This window comes from Hippichthys cyanospilos, chromosome 6 (assembly GCF_059441005.1).
Source record: "Hippichthys cyanospilos isolate Australia breed blue-spotted pipefish chromosome 6, RoL_Hcya_1.0, whole genome shotgun sequence".
Classification (NCBI taxonomy): domain Eukaryota; kingdom Metazoa; phylum Chordata; class Actinopteri; order Syngnathiformes; family Syngnathidae; genus Hippichthys; species Hippichthys cyanospilos.
This window is the reverse complement of record NC_142374.1, coordinates 15,231,299-15,251,142: the sequence shown is the minus strand read 5'-3', so window position 1 is coordinate 15,251,142 and position 19,844 is coordinate 15,231,299. Positions and strand designations below refer to the sequence as shown.

Genomic DNA, 19,844 nt, shown 5'->3' with positions numbered 1-19,844 from the left:
TGTTTATTTTTCCCTCAAATAAGATATATCTGGGGAATGGCCAATGTCCCCATGGTAACGCGTATCTTGAATTCTGGGTAATGTAGTCTTGTCAAGAGCAAATGTTGAACCCTGCTCTTACGTCATTAAACGAGTGGACGTTCCTCCGCATGATTGGTCGGCCCCGCCTTCTTCCGTATTGTATCGTTAAAATTTTTACTGCTCCAGAGTCAGTAATTTTACATCCGTTTGACTCGGTTTATGTTCATATACTGTAGTAGAACTGACACTGGTTCAGCTAAATCTGCAATCTATCACCTGATCCCAGCTCGGATGCAAAACGGAACTCTTGAGTTGTGTTGCGTGACTGAAGAGTGCATTTGTAGTGATTTGAAATCGCCGATTTCGTCTCAAATGGCCACTTGTCCTCCCAAGTTAAAAATATCAGTCTTGGATAATGAAAGGTGAGTATTTCCTTCATACATAGAGGTTTAAGAGTTAAATTCAGGATTTTGCTGTTTGCGTGAGTGTAATCTTTCTTTCTGCAGGCTGCAAAACTTGAAAAATACTTTTGAAAGACAGTATGGAGGATCACCTCTCTTCTATGCATGTGCGCCCGGGAGAGTCAATCTCATTGGTAATTGAAAGTGTACATTTGCTTTGCAAGCAGTGCTGAATTTCATTGAATATATTGATGTAAGTAGTGTGTGTTTGGTTTGTGGTAATACTAAAACACTTTCCTCTATTTTTTTAACATAAATGGCGATTGAAGAATCATTATCTGAAACTAATGAACAACATTCGCGGTAATTGTGACTTGTATTTCTTTGATTCGCACCTGCCACTAGTATAATACAGCATTAGGGTACAATTTAGTAAGAAGTGGTGCAACGAATTAAGGAAAAAAACACAAACACACACACGCACACACTTTTTGGATCACGGATTTGATAAATGGAACTTTTCTTCAATTATTTGATATAGTACCTCGTCTTCCTAATATAGTTGTGTTCCTAAAATCTAAAACTAAAACCCATATTTGACTTTTTGAATTGAATGTATGTCTTTGATTTGTTTGACATAAGTATTTTATGAAATAAAGACAAAGCTCTACTTTAAGAATGAAAAGACTTTAAAGTGCAATTTAGGGCACACGCTCTTCCTTTAAACATGAAGAATGATGTAATAGCTGGCTAAAAAGTTCCAAAGTAAAGAAAGCAACACAGCTCATACTCCGTGCTGTTGCCATATTATTAAATGATGTAATTAGCAGTTTCTTAGCGTTGAAGAGAATTTTGTGGTGGTGTTATTTTGATGCAGGTAGCAAACTAACAAAGTGAGCTAAATGTCTAAAACACACGTCAAGCTATCCATCACTCCACCATTCAAAGTCAAAGTCAAAGTCAAAGTTTGCTTTATTGTCAATTCTACCACATGTGCAAGGACAGGCAGAGAATTGAAATTACGTGACTCTCTAACCTTAGTGGCAAGTAAAAATGAGCTAAAAAAAAAAGGAAATATATATAAAAATAGACAACTGTAAAATCTGACAATATCTATGAACAAAACACAAAATAAAAACAGGTGTGCATGGTTGTGCAAAAAGGGATGGTTATACAAAATGACTAGATGACTATTTATAAATGACTGTTATAAGTGACTATAAAGTACCTGTTATAAAGTGCCTATTGTAAAGTGACTGTGAGTAAAGTGACTGTTGCTTATGAAATGGAGTGGGACTGGGAAGTCAGAGTCCTTGCATTCGTTGCAAGGCCAATTTCAAAATAAAAGGCTTTGATGGCTATTCCACTCGCATCATTATATTAAATGGTAAGCTCTATTTTGAAATTAGTATTTGCCTATGCGGAATGTTTTATTGAGTGTAGAGTTTTTGCCGCATCAAAATGAAAGTGCACATACAAACTAATCTCTTACTCGAGTTTGAATAGAAAGTATTTTATTGTTAATTTAAGCTACCCGAATTACTCAAGGACAGTACATTTCAACCAAAGTTGTCAAAAGCTTTTCTTATTATTATTTGTAACATGATCCATTGCATCATTGATATATAGTGTTTCTCCATTTTCTGGTGTCAATTAATTTGAATTGTTTTTCCTCATTTCTTTCATGTAAACAGGAGAGCACATTGATTACTGTGACTACTCTGTTCTTCCGATGGCTATTGAACAGAATATTGTTGCCGCCGTCTCACTGAATAATTCAGGGACAATCCAGTTGGCCAATGTAAATCCTCTCTACAAGTAAGACCATAAACTTATCTATATATGTAAAAAACTATATAATCATATATATGATATTGTTGTCTGTTTTTATCCTGCAGCAATATCACTGTGTCCTGTTCAGAGGAAATAGTTATCGATAGAACTAACCCGCAGTGGTATTATTATTTCCTATGTGGAGTTAAAGGCATTCAGGTGTGAGATGAATTTTGATCAAATTCTTATATATACCATTTATAGGGTCCGGATTTCATAAGAGCATTCATCATTTACCATATTGTGTTACTAATAGGAGAAGTTTGAAATCACACGGTTACCGGGATTGTCATGTGTGGTCGACGGAAACGTTCCGCCAAGCTCGGGCCTGTCCAGTTCTAGTGCCCTGGTTTGCTGTGCTGGGCTCGTAACAATGGAGGCAATTCAGAAGTCCCTCTCCAAAGTAATTCACAATCCAGTAATTGCAAGACACTATGACAACCAGCGGAACTGCTTAACCAACAGTTTTATCTAACTCTGTATGCCAGGTAGCTCTCGCAGAGATATGCGCCAAATGTGAGCGCTACATCGGCACAGAGAGCGGAGGCATGGATCAGTCCATCTCATTCTTGGCAGAGAAAGGAACAGTATGTAAAATGTTTTCAGTAACCTTTTAAAGTAAGCATGCATGTATAAAACAACTTTGTTTTTCGACCGACACCAGTACAGGTGCTCAACTCTTGAATAGTCACAGAAGTCGATACCAAGTACCTATACCACTAGTATTTTTGATCCACAAAACTTTCCCTAAGAATGAGATCATTTTAAAGGGAATAAAAACCTATATATTAGGACTGTGAATCTTCAAACGATTTGATTCGATTCAAATTTTTGGATACAAGATTCTATTCAGAATTAATTTTCGATTTGAACAAAATGTTGATTCAAAATGATTTATTTGATAACAAGTTACGCTTCAATCCTAGATGAGCAAAAAATCGGAATGATTTATTTTCGTCTGCTTTGAAAGACAATGAAAAGTTGACATTGACCCCTGGGGGAAATTTTGACCCAACTCTGACTTTTTTATGTTTTTTACGTGTGATATCAAAGGAAAAGCATGCAAAACAACACTAGTAGGATAGAATATTGCATGGCTTGTCAAAATACACAGATTTTCAATTTACCACGCTGCCATCCCTCCTAAACGCTTGCTAACGGGAGGTCGAGAGTTACACCCTATAGGTGTCAAATTTAGCCCATGTCGGGTTCATTTACTGCCATTCAAAATTGGAAGAATTGTCAATTTTGGACATATTGAAAACCCAATGTTTGATCATGCATTTTACCCGACTTATGCATTAATCCTTTCAACTGCAACTCATGAACGGGCTGCAGTAGAAATTTTTGTCTTGACACCCCAAACCCACCGGGTGGCACTAGCGGTCAATTTATGACATTTGCAAGCCTTTCAATAACTTTGATGATTGGCTCTGCCTGGACTCCCATAAAGCCAAAACCTTCAGAAGTCATAATACACTAATTATGAAATAATAAGTATTCCTATTTCAATTTCATAAATATATAAATATTCAGCATCATTACCACATTTTTTTACATTTTTGTACACGAGGGGGGCATAGCCCCCCCCCCAAAAAAAAAAAAGTATCTATGAACAAGGCTGATGCCACTAAACATTTTGACGAGTTGAAAGTAAATATATATTTATATTTGATGACATTATGACCCTTTCAAAGTCAGCCCAAGTTGGGTGACAATAAGGCCAGGCTAGTGAAAAGTCCCTGGACACCCAGTGATTAATATGTCTTTTTTTTTTTTTTTTTTTTTTTTAAATGGTTGTAAGTCTTCATCGTATGTGATGTGCCCTCCCAACAGGCAAAACTGATCGATTTTGTGCCTTTGAGGGCCACTAATGTCCACCTCCCAGACGGTGCTGTGTTTGTGATTTCTAACTGCTGTGTGGAGATGAATAAAGCGGCCACTTCTCATTACAACATCCGTGTGGTGGAGTGTCGCATCGCAACAAAGGTACAAGCCCATTGGAATGTCAAGTGTTTCATTTATTCATGTAGGATATGAGAAATTATAGAATTTTTAAATTTATTTTTTTACATGTAAAATTTGCCTTTAATGTTTCAAACACAGATGTTGGCCCAAGCCAAAGGGGTGAACCGGAATGGGATTTTGAAGCTGGCCCAGGTGCAGAAAGAGATGAATGCATCTTTGGAGCAGATGCTTGCTCTGGTGGAGGAAGTACTACATCCTGAGCCGTATAGCCGAGAGGAGATCTGTAAGGTTCTGGGCATCAGCTCCCAGCAGTTCTCCACAGAGCTGCTTAGTGCAAATACTCAAGACGGTGAGCAAATAAACAGCCGGAGCACTGTGACAAAGACAGCGAAAAGCATGAATGTGATTATTATTATTATTATTTTGTTTCCTACCAGTAACTCACTTCAAGCTGTACCAGCGAGCCAAGCATGTATACAGCGAAGCTGCACGCGTGCTGCGCTTCAAGAACGTGTGTGATAGTGCAAATCCCGAGTCCATTCCGTTACTGGGTGACTTGATGAACCAAAGCCACGCAAGCTGCAGAGATCTTTATGAGTGCAGCTGTCCTGAACTTGACCAACTAGTCGACATTTGTCTGTGAGTACAAAGTCTTGCTTAGTCCGTAAACTGGAGATGATCAATCAGCAGTGTATAACTTTATTATGCCATTATCATTATAAAAGCGACAGATTGAGCTGCTTTTCTTGTTTGCCATACTGTCAGGAAATCAGGTGCTGTGGGCTCCCGTCTGACAGGAGCAGGTTGGGGCGGCTGCGCTGTGTCCATGGTTCCTTGTGACAAAGTTGAGTCTTTCCTGCAAGCAGTGAGGGAAGCGTACTACATTCCTGATCCACGAAGAGCAGCAATTGAAAAAAAAAGTTTGTTTGTAACAAAGCCTGGAGGAGGAGCTGCAATTTATGTAGAGACATGACATGTATTGTTATGCCCAAAATGTTTAGCAGATGTACGGTATGCAATTGGACCAACAAATTTAAAGAAAAGTCTGATTTTATCGAAGGAAATACTGTGGGAAAAATGTTACTTTTACATTTTTGCAATAAAACATGTTTATTCCTTCAGTTATCATTTAACAAGAGGTTTTTTTTTCCCTCCAGCTCACTTTTGACTTGTCCTTTGAAGAAGAAAGGATCGGTCTATTTGTGTTTTTATTGTTTGTGTTGTTTTGTGAGCTGTGGCAACCTAAAAGTTGGGTTACAGAACCAGGAATTAAGTGGATTGATCTCCCGCATATACTTTTTCTTAAGTAATGGCTTATCTACGTACATTTTGTATGTGATTTATTTTCATTTTTCACATGAAGATTACTAGTTTCATTAATTTAGAGATTCAGTTTAATAAATAAAATAAATCTATTATATACAAGCATGTTCTCTGAGCAAATAACTCGAAATGGATATACACTATGAACGTACTGTATGTACATAAAGTATTAGAAAGGCTGCAATTTACATTATGTCCACTAAGCGGTGGTGTTACCCAGCAAGCGCATATCCATACTTACAAACTCATCTCGAGCTCTAACGTATAATATTTTACAATATATTTTATCTAAATAAGATTTTAAAGTCAGCCGTGTACGCAGTGTGAATTCTCGTGTAACCACATGATCTCTGTTTATCCTTTTTCATAAATTGTAAATTGATTTGTGCGTGTTATGTCATTGTGGGTTTTTGTTTTCATGATTTAGCTTCCTCTCAAATGTTTAAAAAAAAAACTTTTGCATTTAACGAGGGCGATTTATGTTTTTGTTTTTCCAATGTAAGCGTAAGAAATTTATTTTCCCATAATACGTAGCGCCCTGGTCTTAACCGGATATCCGCTCTTTATTCATTATTTTCAGAAACGTGGTATAATTCGAACGTCACAAGTGAAACAATCTGCTGTGTGTGTTTAGTCTTTTGCTTGATTGATCAACATGTTTTTGCAGTTTTACGAAGACGAAAATGGGGGCAGAGTCTACACTCTGAAGGTAAAGTGTTGTTTTTCGTCATATTATTAGCGAGCTAGCGCTCTCCAGTCAAAGCTGCTTACGTCTGCTAACAGCGCTAGGTCTACTACATCAAATTGAATTTCATAGTTAATTTTCTGCGAGGGTTCCTGATGTTGTATTGTCTGTATATTTTGTAGCTTCTGTTTAATTGTGTTAACGCAGAGAGCCAAACCTTTAGAAAACGTGTTTTAACCAAAGTGAAAACGGTGTTAAATCCCACCATCTTCCTTCTACACACACACACACACAAAACACACACACTTATATATATAATATGCATGCATTCACGCACGCACACACACACAGTATATGTATATATGTGTGTGTGTGTGTGTGTACAATGTAGGTATCTTCTCTCAGATGAGTCTCTTTTTGATTTATTAACTCTTCAAGGAGAATGAATATGCAATGGTTTTACTATATTTAAACTGTCTTATTTTGTTTAATTCCCCATTGACAGAAAGTGGCACCGAATGGGCAGCCCACCAGCTCTGCCCATCCTGCCCGCTTCTCTCCAGATGACAAATTCTCTCGACACCGGGTGACTCTAAAGAAACGCTTCGGACTTCTGCTCACTCAACAGCCTCGACCTGTTCTGTGAATGAGATCACACCCAGATATGGAGGGATGGCTGGAATGCATAAAAGAGAAGGAATCGTTTAAGATCTTAACACGCCAGGACTTGTTCCAAATTCCTCTTCTGAGAGTCTTCTGCGATGTTCACACTGCATTGTCTTTTTGCAGTGATTCGTTATTGTTCAGTTTTTTTATGGGTTTGGTTATGTTTTGAACTTGTACAGTACACACACAAAGATGACAACAGCTATAATAAACACGATACAACAAATGTGTGGTCAGTGTCAAAATATATTATTCCCTTAAGCTATGTAAAAGGGCCCTGAGTTTGATTACGGTTAATAGAACCTAGATCGTTATAGAGGGTTACAGTACTTTATTGTAATTTTACATCCCTTGCCGGAAATTTAACTCACAGCAGCAGAAGCCACGCTCAAGTATAATTTTGTAACATTGTACAGCAAACCTAAAGTAGCTTTTATTACGCATTCAAAGATGACTTTAAATCTGAAATATAGAGACCAAGTGGTTGTGCTTTTTAGTATGTTTTTGAGCGGATTTATCGCAAGGGTAGCAGTTTGTCAGCGCTTCCCAGCAGTAATATGCTGGCGTCGCATTTCATTGGTCAACAGCTTGAGTGGGCGTGATCTTCGCGCTTGTCAGTCAGGCGAAGTGTTGAAAGTTCATTTGGGAACATGCTTGTGTTCTCGAGCTCGACTAGATAAGACCCAAATACATTTTCCCCACCAGCTGACCGCAGGAAAAGAAGGCATCATCTTCTATATCAATGTAAGTTTGATCCAAGCTTTCTTTTTAGTCGATTTCAATGTTGTAAACGTACCTGTGTGTTTACCGTTATACGTTAGTGCGCTTTAGCTCGGAGTGACGTAATGCAACGAGGGTCGCAAACAGCAACATTGCGATAATTTGTAAAGAAAAAAAAATACGCCTTGCACGATGTCGTCGTCAGTGGCTGTCAAATTAGCGGACATGTGGCTAACTTGTAACCTTGGCCTCATAAATGCGACAGGATTTTTTTGTTATTTGAAGCTTATTCAAGTGACATATTTTGCTGTCCTTTTCATTGACGCAGGATGGCTGCCTTTTGTCGTTCTGTGGGCATTTGCGCCTCTCGTTTGCACACAAGCAGTCGTTCCTCTTCTGGCAAACAGCATTACAAAATGCTGGTGCTAGGGGGAGGAAGTGGAGGAATTGCAATGAGTGCTCGCATGAAGAGGATGCTGGGGGCTGAGAATGTGGCTGTAGTGGAACCCAGTGAGGCAAGAACACCCCCGTTCAACATCATGCATCAAGAAATTCACGTTCATGATTTGATGCAAATATTCCACTCTTTAGATGCACTACTACCAGCCTCTGTGGACTCTGGTTGGCGCCGGTGCTAAAACTGTTGCTTCGTCAGGAAGGCCCACATCAAGTGTTATGCCATCAGGTGTTAAGCTGGTCAAATCTAAGGTTGAGGAAATAAACCCAGACACAAACACCGTCCGCACTGATGATGGGACTGAGGTGTGTTTGCTGTACTCATCTTGAGCGTATAAAGTTATTTAACACATAAACCTAGCGTTGTAATATTTAATGGTATGACCTTTGCTCCCAATTTCAGATCTCATATGAATACCTGATTGTGGCTCTTGGTTTACAGCTTCATTTTGAGAAGGTGAGCATATTTATTTATTTTGACCTTTCAGCCTCATGTCATCCACTTTTTCAATTTTATAGATTAAAGGGCTTCCTGAGGGATTTGAGCATCCAAAGATTGGATCCAACTATTCTGTTGAAACTGTGGACAAAACTTGGGCAGCCTTGCGATCCTTCAAAGAAGGCAATGCTGTGTTCTCTTTCCCAAATACGCCTATTAAATGTGCGGGAGCACCACAGAAGATAATGTACCTCTCAGATGCTTATCTGAGAAAGGTATGGGAATTTTTCATAGAAATAAACTCCACCTGTGTCTCCATGGTAATTTTGTGTGTGTGTTTTGTGCTCAGACAGGAAAGAGAGCCAAGGCCGACATCATTTACAACACATCGCTTCCTGTGATTTTTGGGGTGAAGAAATATGCTGACTCACTTTGGGAAATCGTGAAGCAACGCGATTTGAAAGTGAACTTGAGGCAAAACCTGATTGAAGTGCGTGCGGACAAACAAGAAGCTGTGTTTGAGAATCTTGACAAACCGGGTGAGACAACTGTCTTTCAGGTAACTATTTTCAACATAACAATTCAACTCAGGTTAGTTTTCACATTTGCAGGCGCGTGGTGCCCTTTGGGAATTTTGGGAAGAGGCCCATATGGCTGATTCATTCGAGGCTAAAATTGTGGCACATCAGGACTGGTCTTTATTATTATTATTATTTTAAAAAAATACTTTCCTTGCCAAAAACTGCAGTTTTGTATATAGGAAGACAATTTTTTACTTATTTTGTTATTTATAAGCAGACATCAAATCCCAGATTCTCATTCATTTATTTATTTTCAAGGAGCGTCTTTATATAGATGGCGATAAATTAATTAACTACCAAAGTAATAAATTACTTTAAGAATTGAGCACCTGATTGATTAATTCAGTACCTAGATTAATCAGTCATTTTAGTACTTAATTACCCTAAAGCAGTAATTTTCAATTATACCAAGCCCCTCTCAGGAAAGAGAAAACTTTTCACGCTGACAATAAATATGATTATTGTCTATAAAATTGTATAAGTATCCCAAATAATTTAGTTGATAATAAGTTAATATTTCTTCAAGTGTTTATAGGGATTTATAGGTCTTACAGCTTAGTATAAAACTGAAAAAAAATAACCGTGTGCATCAAAATGCCTGAAACTAAAAAAAAAACAAAATGATGAACATTCTTATTTAATTACAATTACTCTTCATATGACAAAAACAAAATTATATGACATTTAAAAATGTCATATAAAATGTTATACTTTATGAAGGCCACATCAGCCAACATTACAAATTAACATCAACACCACGTGTCTATGCTCGTCCTCCTTTAGTTGGATTTGACTTCTTATGTGGAATCCTATTCCCCAAAATAAATTAAAGGAAGTTTGAATTTAATTCTTTGTATTCAGTTATACTGTTTTTTTTTGTTTTTTTTTTTGATAGTATGAAATGCTTCATGTCACCCCACCGATGGGACCCAACTCTGCGATAAAAGGCAGCCTGCTGGCTGATGAGGCTGGCTGGTTGGACGTCGACAAGGAGAACCTTCAACACAAGAGGTATCCAAATGTGTTTGGGATTGGAGATTGTACAAACCTACCGACTTCAAAAACAGCTGCTGCTGTTGGTAAGTTCAGATTCAGTGTGATATGAGAAACGCCATGCTGCTGGCTCTTAGTCATGTTTTACTCATTTAAAAAATTCTATGATAGTGTATCTTAACTAGTGCTGTTGTGTTATTGTGGCGGATCAAAACATTGATCAACAACAAGAAAAAAGTGATTTCAATCATTTATTTTCTTTAACAGATGCACTTGTAACTATGTACCTTCTGATGTATTTGAAACTCATTTTTTACCAAATGATTGGAAAAGAAAAATATTGAGTGATTTCAGAGTCTTTATATTAAGCAATATTGGAGCTATCGATTAATATTGAATTTATTAATGATGATCAAGAATAAAACATGCTCAAAAATAAACAAAAGGTTTTATATCCAAAAGCGCTTTGGTAATATAATTATGGAGAGCTCTTTAGTTTGTTCATTGGTTTAATAGTTCACATGTGGCATTGTTTTTTTTGTATTGTTTTTTTTTAACCCTTCATCTAGCAATTTGCAGACGGTCCGTACACTCGCCCAGCCTCTGTTGCGCACAGGCCATACAGATCAATAGTGTATTGTCAGCGAAAAAGGCAGTTTAAATATTTTACAAACTTTTTTTTTTTTTTTTTACTTTGTAGCAAGTAGTAAGTGTTGTTCACGAGGGATAGAGCCATCATTGGTGTTCAGACGACGTAAGAGGAATTGATTGCGAAAGTGCGAATCGGCCACTTTCTTACCAATTTTACTTAAGTAGCCATTATGACAAGAAAGCCTCCTCGCACTAAATATTCTTTTCAGATGTCTTTCGCTTATGTCAAAGCCATGTCTACGTGCAAGAACGGATTTGATGTCTTTATATGTTAGGCCGATTCTTAAAGAAAAATCAAATAAACTTCTCCCAGGCATGACGCGTAGGCTGAGGCTGCTCCATCGCTGTGTTTGTTTAACTTCCGGTTCACTGACATAGGAAATAAGTATTGTGGGATCCCGCGATAATTATTGCGAGCTCTCGCAATAAATTATTGATCCTCCATGTCTCTTTTTTCTTATTTCAGCTGCACAGTCTGCTGTTCTGAACAGAACCATCAAAAAGGTTTTCAAAAATGAGAAACCAGATAAAAAGGTAACGAATATCTCTGTGTGCTTACATCATATTGAGATGCGCATGCTTTTTCAACATATGTATTATCACGTTTCTTTCTGTATAGTACGATGGCTACACATCATGTCCATTGGTTACAAACTACAATAAGGTTGTTCTGGCAGAGTTTGACTACAACGGTCAACCACTGGAAACCTTCCCCATCAACCAAGCCAAAGAAAGGAGACTCATGTACCACATGAAGGCTGATGTGATGCCGCACCTCTACTGGCATGGGCTCCTCAGGTATGTTCATACTTCACTACATATATCTGCTTCTGATTATACACCCATTTGATTCTTTCCTCTTTGTGTTGTTGTGTTCTATTCAGGGGCTTATGGGGTGGACCAGAACCATACAGAAAACTTCTGCATCTTGGAATGAAATGATTCCTGAACGTAAATGATCAGTGTGCATAATGCAAAATAAGTAAGATTTAGCATTGCTTGTTTGTACTCAGATTCTCTTAGAGTGTAATATGCTGCGTTTTACTTGCAGAGCATGACTGCTTTTTTCAAATGCAAAACCATACACCTGTTTAATCTAATTGGATACCTTTTACTGCAAGATGTTCAAATTTGATTGACTAAGGCGTTGATTTCATAATTAAGAATTGCAGTATTAATTGTTGCATGCTGTTAAGTTATTACCCCCTGACATGGCTGACATGGCTGTGGCAAGCCTTAAAGTGACACTGTGTAAGATTAAAGACCGTTTTTCATTAAAAAGGAATACATTACATTATTACAAATTTCAAATACTTGCAAATAAATGTAGTCTTAACGACCAACTGTATGTTTTAAATATAATTGTTGGTCTAGTTATCGTCAAATTACATTACATAGAGGAGTGGCACTCCTCTGGATGTCATAATGTCTGTTATAGCTACTGACAGCAGGAGGAGGAGTATGTTTTGCTGCATTTACCGTAATGTCCCTGAAGCTCCCGCAGGCGCATGTGAAAAAATACACATACTTCCTTTAAATAATATACAAAGTATTCCTGGATTCTCTTTTTATTGCTACGAATGTAACAATTATTTTTGTTCACTGGATTTTTTTTCATCATGTTTATGCCACCAGTCGAAATTTTCACAACACATATCCGGCTTTTAGTGCACATGCTTTTAGTGGCAATGTTTTGTTTGCAATTTAAACTGTAAAAAAGAAAAAGCGACAGACTATGAACGTGAATGAAAGCTGAAAATCTGCACTAAAATACATGGAATCGAAACCTGGTTTGAAGGTGACATTTGTACACGCTTGGACCTATTAATCTGTATGAGTTTGAATAAATAGGAAATGTTTAATCAAAAATCTTTCCAAAATGAAAAAATCTCTTGTTAATTGGAAAAATAGGGGCCCCAAAGAATATTTTTAAAACAATAGCAAGACAAAAATCGAATAGGTAATTCTGCGGCCTCATAGTACCGCTTCGCTTGGCTCGCACTTTTAATCTTTTTTTCCCTTTCGATTTGTACCCGCATTTTTAAACTCCTGGAAGCCGTGTCCACGGTGCGCTCGAGGACTTGTTTCCTGTAGACTTGAACGCCACGTTGGTTCGCGCGCGCGCATGTCGCATTCTCGCGCGCACTCGCGTATGTTTGTGATGAGGAGGAGGCGGGAAATGGCGTCCGCAGACATGGCCGACCTGTGACTACTACCCAGCGACAGCGACAGACGCCTCTGGGCGAGCAGCGATCCATCGCTCCGACCTCCGGCGGGCGCCTACGCGGCTTCCTGGCCGCACAGCCGAAAACGCCGCGGGATTTTTCTTTGCCAGCGCTTCGTCCATTTTATGTGAGTGCAAGGCAACGTCAACATGTGTGAGCGCAGAAGTGTTTGTCCCTCGGCTTAGCTTGGCTGCTAGCTAGCTGCTAGCCAGCGAAGGGGGCGTAGTCTAATGGCTGAAAAGGGTCGTGGAAGGAAACAAAACGGACGCCAGGACGTAGCTTTTGGAAACATCGCTGTTTGGGTTGCCAATTCAGAGACGCGCCTTCTTGACAAACGCACGTTTGAAAGTGCCCATGTACGCTTAATGTCACCATTTGCCTCTCGGTTTGTTAGCCCGGGAAGCTAACCGTGGCTAAACGTTAGCGGCGAAACTGACCGGAGGTACATGGCAACGTTGACATATTTATGGACGAACAGTGAAAACAAGACGCTTGTTGTCACGGTCTCGTCGACGTTCCGCTGGCGGGGAGTTTCAACTTCGACAGCCGCAGGCTGACACAAAACCCTCGCTGGCGTTTCGGGCGTCCTAATGTTTTATGGGAAAGGCATTTGACTGTGTTGTTTTTTGAAAGCACACTTAGAAGATGTTGACGTTAAGATGCTCGTAACTTAAAGCGAGCACTCGTGAGATTGGACACGGACACGATTCGCATGTTGATAAACACAATCGATCGTCAAAGTGTAAGTGGTGTAAACACGAGTGAGCAACATGAGGGAATGTTGACATCCGCTGCGTCGCAGTGGAAGCAGAAGGTTTGTCGCAAGTAAGGGAATACAAAAAGACTTTCTTTTCCAGCCTTTTCTTCTTCATAATACATTTTGCTAAATTACGTATTAAAAATAAAACGGCACTGGTCAAAAGTTTGGAAACGCAGTGACAGTTTCGCAAATTTCGGTATTTTCTCACTTCGTTTTATGGTGTGAATGTCCCTTTACGATCTGGAATGACTTTAAGAGTTAACATCTTTCATGTCTTGAATGTTTCAGTGTTTCAGGCCATTTGAACTTTGATGTATCTTAACTGATACTCTGTTTACATAAAAACACCAGGCTTACAGGTGTTTGAAGTTTTCATCAGTTATGTCGTTTTGATTTGCTACTGCAATTCATTAACGTGTTTGAAAAGATGTTTGTTTTTTGTTTGAATTAATTTCGTTTCTCGAAAATGTTTTACCTCCATAGAGGTACAAAAAGATTGAAATATTTGAGTAACTGTCATGGGCAAAACACATGCAAAAACAGATTTACAAATGGCGTCTTTTTAACTACTTCATCAGATGATTTTTTTGTGGGGGAGGTTCCTTGTTCAAATGTATTTTTGTACATTTTCCTCAAATGGAATTCATTGTTAGAGTATGTTTGAACATATTCTAGTGTAATTGTCATTTGTCAACCCGGAAAAAGTGAAGGATTAAACCAATATTAAGCAAAAGTAAGACATTTTAAACGTTGTTCAAATGTCAGAAGTTGAAGCAAAATTTGACATATTAGCTTACAAAGGTATGTAAAACAGACAAAAGAAATAATACAATACATGGTGCGTTTACAAATCGAATCGAACCCATTGACAACCGCCATTAATTAATAATTAATACAGTCTTATTATAGTCTTCAAAAGCATGATTTTTTTTCTTCTTTTTTTCCCTTGTCTTAGTGTAACTCAATGTTTTTCCTCTTTGTGTCAGATCCTTCTATGTGATGCTGGAGCATGATGCGGCTGAGAGCGCGTAAAGCTCGTCATCAGCCCACCTTGGGCCGTCGGGCCCCCCCGTCCCAGGCCAAAAGGAAACGCTGTGCAGTGGAGGCGCCCTCACTGAGAGCCCGAGGCAGAATGCCCAAGAATGAAACGGGCCTCTTGTCCACCATCAAGAAGTTTATCCGGGGGGATCCTCTCAAGGTAGATTTCACAATAAACACAAATGATTTTGAATGAAGCTATAAAGGGCCGTTTTGGCTGTCAATATACAATTTAAACGAATCAGAAATTTGACCTTAAAGACGGAGCGTGATCTCCGATTAAAAGATTACAACTGCACCAAAGGTTTTTGTTTTTTTCCTCATTGTACCCGTTTTAATATTTGGCAGGTGGAGGCAGACGTTCCTGCCAAGCGGAGTCGCATCGATTGCAACGCTAAAAGCGATCTCATCACTTCAACGCCACAAACACGAGGCCTTGCCAACAAAAGTGTCTCTAGAGTTTGCAGAAAAAGTCCAGGTAAAGGTATGATGCCGCTGCATTCAACATCTGCGTTAATCTTGCTGCAAATATGTCATTTTGCTGTTCCCCCATGTTGAATCTCTTTTTCTTTTCCAAACTTGGCCTAGATACAATGACATGCAACAGCAAACCCTTAAAACCAAACGGTAAACTAGAAGCTGCAGTTGAAGCTGCGAGCAGTCCACCGCACACCACCCTTCTAGGAACCATCCTCTCTCCCGTTTTCAACTTCTTCTCACCAGCAACCAAAACTGGTAAAACGACCCACAAGTCTTAAAATGACTTGCTTATTTCATTTCACGTTCTATTCATATCAAAATTGCACAAGTACATTTTCCACAAGATTTGGAGTGAAAAGATTTTTTTTTTTTCCTTTATTTAGCCACGCCTGGTTCAGACTCTCCTGGCCAAGCAATGGAGGCAGAGGAGATCATGAAGCAGCTTGACATCGAGCAGGCCGAGGAAATGCCCAGCAGCACGCTCACGTCCTCCGAGGGCATCGCCGCTTGTCACGGCGCCCCGTCTTTGCCGCAGAGGCTCCAGATGAGCGCCGACTCCCACGTGGGCGACGGCGAGATCGTGGCTGAAAGCGACATGCCCTCATTAACAGGTACAGTACCACCAACTCCTCTTGAAACGTGTACTCTCATGAGTTTTGATCATTTTCCTACACCCATAATAAAAACATATCCATTTTTATTCCGTCTCCAACAGCTCCTCCTGGTTGTATGCCAGATGGCAGCTATCCACACGCGATACCCTCAGCCCCCGCAGAGCCGTCTTACGAGGAAGACTGGGAGGTGTTTGACCCGTAAGTGCGTCCGACTTGCGACTGGCACACTCGGTTAACTAAAAGCAAAAATATCGGATAAAATGGAAAACTGGAGCTCATTGGGCCAAGTAGGAGATGCCACACTCTAAAATCTCATCGAGATGAACGTTTGCGGCATTTAAATTAAAAGCCATTAGATGGCAGCAAACCCTGTTTGAATACTACAGGGTTCAGTTCACAAATTGTTGAACGTGTATTGAACACAAAATTAAATGCCTGGTGCCGCAAAAAAAATGAAATTCTCATATAAGCTTTAATGTAAATGCAACACACGCCGTAAGTGTGCATATTAGCTATGTTAGCCTACTATCAAAATGACTGTAGGCTACAATAATGAGCTGTCATAATGAAGTGTTTATTTTCCCTGCAACACATCCTGCTCAACGATGGTGCTTTAAGTTTAAATTCCACTACCATATCGATTTGTTATGTTTCGCTGCATTGATGAATTTTATAGAAATACATTCAAGAAATCTGATTTTGTTTGAACATTTTGTTTGTTTGATTTTGTTGAACACCAAAATGCAACGACAATTTCTAACCCGAGCAGCCAAACACAATAATATCCCCATATGTCATTCCCAGATATATGCTGTATTGACAAAAATCACTTCATAAAAACAGAGAATTGTTTCTGCGCCTAAGACAAGATTGGTGGTGACCCGTTTAATGTGACATCTGTTTTGGGACATCACTGGACAGCTTCTCAAAATCGGGCGTGTAAAATGTTTCGGTAATTTGACAACTTCTTATTACTAAACAAACATGTAGGCAATCATAAGCATTGGCAATGGAAGCAAATGATATGGTACAAACATTTTGAATCCTCAGCTCTTCTCAGCTATTTTTCTATTTTTCCCTTTGGGATCCAAGGCCCATCAAATACTTTCTTTTTTTTTTTCCCCAAATCTGTCTACAGAAAGGTTGACATTTAAAAACGATTCTTCTCTTTGTTACAACATTTGAAAACGTTAGGAATGTTTGCGGCATGTTTGTAAGCCAAATTAAAACCGAAAATATATTCTCCAATCAATACATTGTCGAAAAAGTTACAGTGAATCACTAAGTAGCCGCGGGTTGCCGACCCCTTTTCTACTTCAACCAAACGTTTCATCTGATGATTTTTCTCAACCACAAATGTTTTTTTCTGTGTCATTTTCCAAATGTAACTGTCCTTTTTTGTGTATTTGTCAGGTACTTCTTCATCAAGCACGTTCCACCGTTGACAGAAGAGCAGCTGACGCGCAAACCAGCACTACCTTTGAAGACGCGCAGCACGCCCGAGTTTTCGCTTGTCCTCGACTTGGTAACCGTCCGGGAGCCTCCTTTGTACTTGGGGTCCTCCCGGAAAGGCGGGAGGTGACTCTTCAACTGCCTGTTGCTATTTTTCAGGATGAAACTTTAGTTCACTGCAGCTTGAACGAACTGGAGGATGCAGCACTGACGTTCCCTGTGCTCTTCCAGGACGTAATATACCAGGTATGCTGCTGTGCACGTTTTATTGCTTCCTTAACCAGTCTCCCATTTTTTTCGTTTGTTTAGTGCTTTTTTTTTTTGTGTGTGCGCGCGTAGGTGTATGTGCGATTAAGGCCATTTTTCCGAGAGTTCCTCGAGCGCATGTCTCAGATGTATGAGGTAAGCTTTTCTTTTCACACCGAGATTTTGACCAAAGTCCAGCTGCGCTAGGTTCAACTGTCTCATTTTGTTCCCCTGTCGCGCTTCAGATCATCCTCTTCACAGCATCGAAGAAAGTGTACGCCGACAAGTTGCTCAATATCCTCGATCCCAAAAAGCAGCTGGTCAGGTCGGTCAAGTAAAATTTGGCTGGGGGAAAAAAAAAGTAAAAGTTGAGTCCTCAATGGTGAACCTATTTGTGGGTGTGTGTGTTTTTAGACACCGTCTGTTTCGTGAGCATTGTGTGTGCGTCCAAGGAAATTATATAAAAGATCTCAACATTTTGGGACGGGATCTTTCTAAGACGATAATAATCGACAACTCACCACAAGCCTTCGCGTATCAGGTAAATATTCTGACTCTTCCCACCACATAAAAAAAAAAACAACAACAACCCAAAAGTCATTTAATTAAAGCTGAAATCAAACAAACACCTAACTATAATGAAGAATCATAAATCATTACAACCCTGTGGTATGTGAGATGATGAACCACGCAATCAGACATCAGTCGGTGTGATTGGGTGCGTGAATTTTGGTTCGTACATCCTTGCCCTGCGATTGGCTGGTGACCTGTTCAGGGTGTCCCCCGCCTACTGCTCGTGGACAGCTGTGATAGGCGCCAGCAAGCCTACGGCCCTAGTGTGGATAAGCGGCTCTAGAAAAATGTTGGGTGGATGTCATTAATCACTATTGCAAATTTCATTAATTGACATCTCTATTTTTTTATACATATGTACAGATTCTATATTGAGCCTATATTATTTCATGAACATGTTTCAAGTCCATGTAAAGTGAAAATACATGTCAAGAAGATGAACTATTACATATTGGGTCATCAGCTTTCCAACGGGATCCCAATCGAGAGCTGGTTTGTGGATCGAAATGACAGCGAGCTTCTCAAGTTGGTTCCTTTCCTGGAGAAACTGGTGGAGCTGGTAAGTTGGAAGTTAAACATCAAGTACAATGAATTTCCCACCTTTTTTTTTCTTTTGCTGTTTATTTGGTACCATCTAGTGGCATCTTGTTGCCAAGGCAAACATTTGAAGTGAGTGTCGGATTTTTGGCGGCAGGGCTGGTTCCTAAACTCATCCAATCCGGGGAATCATGTTTTTTTTTTTCACTGACATCGTGTTCATTTTGTGTCAGAATGACGATGTCCGACCGCACATCAGAGAGCGCTTTCGCTTGCACGACCTCTTGCCTTCAGACTGAGCAGCTGGCGTCCGCAACGTGGGAAACCCTGCCCCCCCACTCCACCCATGAGGAGGATGCATCCGATGGATTCCTCAACAAACTCCATATTGACATTGATTTTTCTATATAAAAAAAGTGCAAAAAAGAGTGAATTGGATGTTTTTATGCAGAGACATAAACGTCATGACTGATGCGCTCGCTGCAGCGAGCTCGCTTCATTGGAGGTTTTGTCCGCCATTTTGGATTGACAAAACTGAATGTGTTTGTGTTTGGCCAGTCAAACTTGTATTATAGTTACTATTTTCTTGTAAATACGTGTACAGATTGCTTTTGTTTTCCCCTTAAAGGTTTTCAGTCTTTTTATGTTCATATTTTAGAATGGATATTTTGACTCTCGTTTCTTTTTCTTAAGAAAAGGATTCTATTAGTGTTATGTTTGCAGTATGCCTGCTTTACATTTGTGATGCTTTACTCCATTACATGCAGTTGTCTGTTTAAAAGGTGCAGTTAAAAAAAATATGTTCTGAAACAATATTTTAAGGTTCCGTAATGTAAGATAGACTAGACTCCTGAATACCAAGCCATAATGGCCACGCCCTCATTTTGGAGATTTCTGTTCGCCACCTTGATCGTCTGTATTTGAAAGAGGGCATTGACATCCTAGCCCATTTGTAAGATGATGTCATACCTGTCAGGCAGATGTGTAGACTCCGAAGTTTGAGGAGGGGGGTAAACACCAGCCATTGCTTTGGATTCCTGTTTTCTGGGTCTTTCTGATGTTGGTGTTATAAATAAGTTTTATTGACTCTTGAATGATCAATCATGTTGTATTCAGTGTTATTCAATGGTTTTCCATGAAAATAAATATGTTTTTATAGGACTATATCTGAATACATTGTGT

At 39.4% G+C, this 19,844-nt stretch overlaps 4 protein-coding genes across 7 annotated transcripts; all 4 read left to right on the top strand.

Moving 5' to 3' along the window:
- The first annotated feature begins 174 nt into the window (after nt 1-174).
- On the top strand, nt 175-5,344 carry galk2 (galactokinase 2). Of its 2 annotated transcripts, none has more exons than XM_088417296.1 (10): nt 175-443; nt 528-616; nt 2,117-2,240; nt 2,321-2,414; nt 2,512-2,658; nt 2,744-2,842; nt 4,092-4,244; nt 4,362-4,572; nt 4,661-4,862; nt 4,989-5,344. In XM_088417296.1, the coding sequence occupies exons 1-10, from the start codon at nt 241-243 to the stop codon at nt 5,194-5,196; spliced, it is 1,530 nt and encodes a 509-aa protein (XP_088273422.1). In that variant the 5' UTR covers nt 175-240; the 3' UTR covers nt 5,197-5,344. The 2 variants fall into 2 exon arrangements, with proteins under 2 accessions (XP_088273422.1, XP_088273423.1); XM_088417297.1 differs by having other exon boundaries at nt 528-675.
- Nucleotides 5,345-5,500: 156 nt separating this feature from the next.
- On the top strand, nt 5,501-7,123 carry nop10 (NOP10 ribonucleoprotein homolog (yeast)). Its single transcript, XM_088417298.1, has 2 exons — nt 5,501-6,255; nt 6,737-7,123. Exons 1-2 carry the CDS (start codon nt 6,202-6,204, stop codon nt 6,875-6,877), a joined length of 195 nt encoding a protein of 64 aa, XP_088273424.1. The 5' UTR covers nt 5,501-6,201; the 3' UTR covers nt 6,878-7,123.
- A 351-nt stretch (nt 7,124-7,474) lies between these two features.
- sqor (sulfide quinone oxidoreductase) lies at nt 7,475-12,523 on the top strand. The gene is made up of 10 exons (XM_088418143.1): nt 7,475-7,641; nt 7,946-8,132; nt 8,209-8,379; nt 8,477-8,530; nt 8,593-8,787; nt 8,862-9,071; nt 9,989-10,172; nt 11,204-11,271; nt 11,357-11,535; nt 11,622-12,523. Coding segments are annotated over exons 1-10 (1,308 nt in total). The 5' UTR covers nt 7,475-7,639; the 3' UTR covers nt 11,680-12,523.
- Nucleotides 12,524-12,782: 259 nt separating this feature from the next.
- ctdspl2a (CTD (carboxy-terminal domain, RNA polymerase II, polypeptide A) small phosphatase like 2a) lies at nt 12,783-19,826 on the top strand. Of its 3 annotated transcripts, none has more exons than XM_088418142.1 (13): nt 12,783-13,089; nt 14,709-14,920; nt 15,109-15,238; nt 15,349-15,495; nt 15,624-15,851; nt 15,956-16,052; nt 17,268-17,379; nt 17,466-17,552; nt 17,646-17,708; nt 17,798-17,877; nt 17,967-18,093; nt 18,589-18,684; nt 18,896-19,826. In XM_088418142.1, exons 2-13 carry the CDS (start codon nt 14,732-14,734, stop codon nt 18,959-18,961), a joined length of 1,422 nt encoding a protein of 473 aa, XP_088274268.1. In that variant the 5' UTR covers nt 12,783-13,089; nt 14,709-14,731; the 3' UTR covers nt 18,962-19,826. The 3 variants fall into 3 exon arrangements, with proteins under 3 accessions (XP_088274268.1, XP_088274266.1, XP_088274267.1); XM_088418140.1 differs by having other exon boundaries at nt 12,784-13,089; nt 15,109-15,244; XM_088418141.1 differs by lacking the exon at nt 12,783-13,089 and adding an exon at nt 13,210-13,787 and having other exon boundaries at nt 15,109-15,244.
- The last annotated feature ends 18 nt before the right edge of the window (nt 19,827-19,844 follow it).

What these genes read in the sequence shown, in the direction of transcription:
- galk2 (XM_088417296.1), top strand. Translation starts at nt 241, where the DNA reads ATGTTCATATACTGTAGTAGAACTGACACTGGTTCAGCTAAATCTGCA. An exon ending in AGTGTCGCATCGCAACAAAG is followed by an intron (nt 4,245 to 4,361) that starts GTACAAGCCCAT and finishes TTTCAAACACAG; the next exon opens with ATGTTGGCCCAAGCCAAAGG. An exon ending in CAACTAGTCGACATTTGTCT is followed by an intron (nt 4,863 to 4,988) that starts GTGAGTACAAAG and finishes CCATACTGTCAG; the next exon opens with GAAATCAGGTGCTGTGGGCT.
- nop10 (XM_088417298.1), top strand. Translation starts at nt 6,202, where the DNA reads ATGTTTTTGCAGTTTTACGAAGACGAAAATGGGGGCAGAGTCTACACT. An exon ending in GCAGAGTCTACACTCTGAAG is followed by an intron (nt 6,256 to 6,736) that starts GTAAAGTGTTGT and finishes CCCCATTGACAG; the next exon opens with AAAGTGGCACCGAATGGGCA.
- sqor (XM_088418143.1), top strand. An exon ending in CTGTAGTGGAACCCAGTGAG is followed by an intron (nt 8,133 to 8,208) that starts GCAAGAACACCC and finishes TCCACTCTTTAG; the next exon opens with ATGCACTACTACCAGCCTCT. An exon ending in ATGAGAAACCAGATAAAAAG is followed by an intron (nt 11,272 to 11,356) that starts GTAACGAATATC and finishes CTTTCTGTATAG; the next exon opens with TACGATGGCTACACATCATG.
- ctdspl2a (XM_088418140.1), top strand. Translation starts at nt 14,732, where the DNA reads ATGATGCGGCTGAGAGCGCGTAAAGCTCGTCATCAGCCCACCTTGGGC. An exon ending in TCCGGGGGGATCCTCTCAAG is followed by an intron (nt 14,921 to 15,108) that starts GTAGATTTCACA and finishes AATATTTGGCAG; the next exon opens with GTGGAGGCAGACGTTCCTGC. An exon ending in CACAAGCCTTCGCGTATCAG is followed by an intron (nt 18,094 to 18,588) that starts GTAAATATTCTG and finishes TTGGGTCATCAG; the next exon opens with CTTTCCAACGGGATCCCAAT.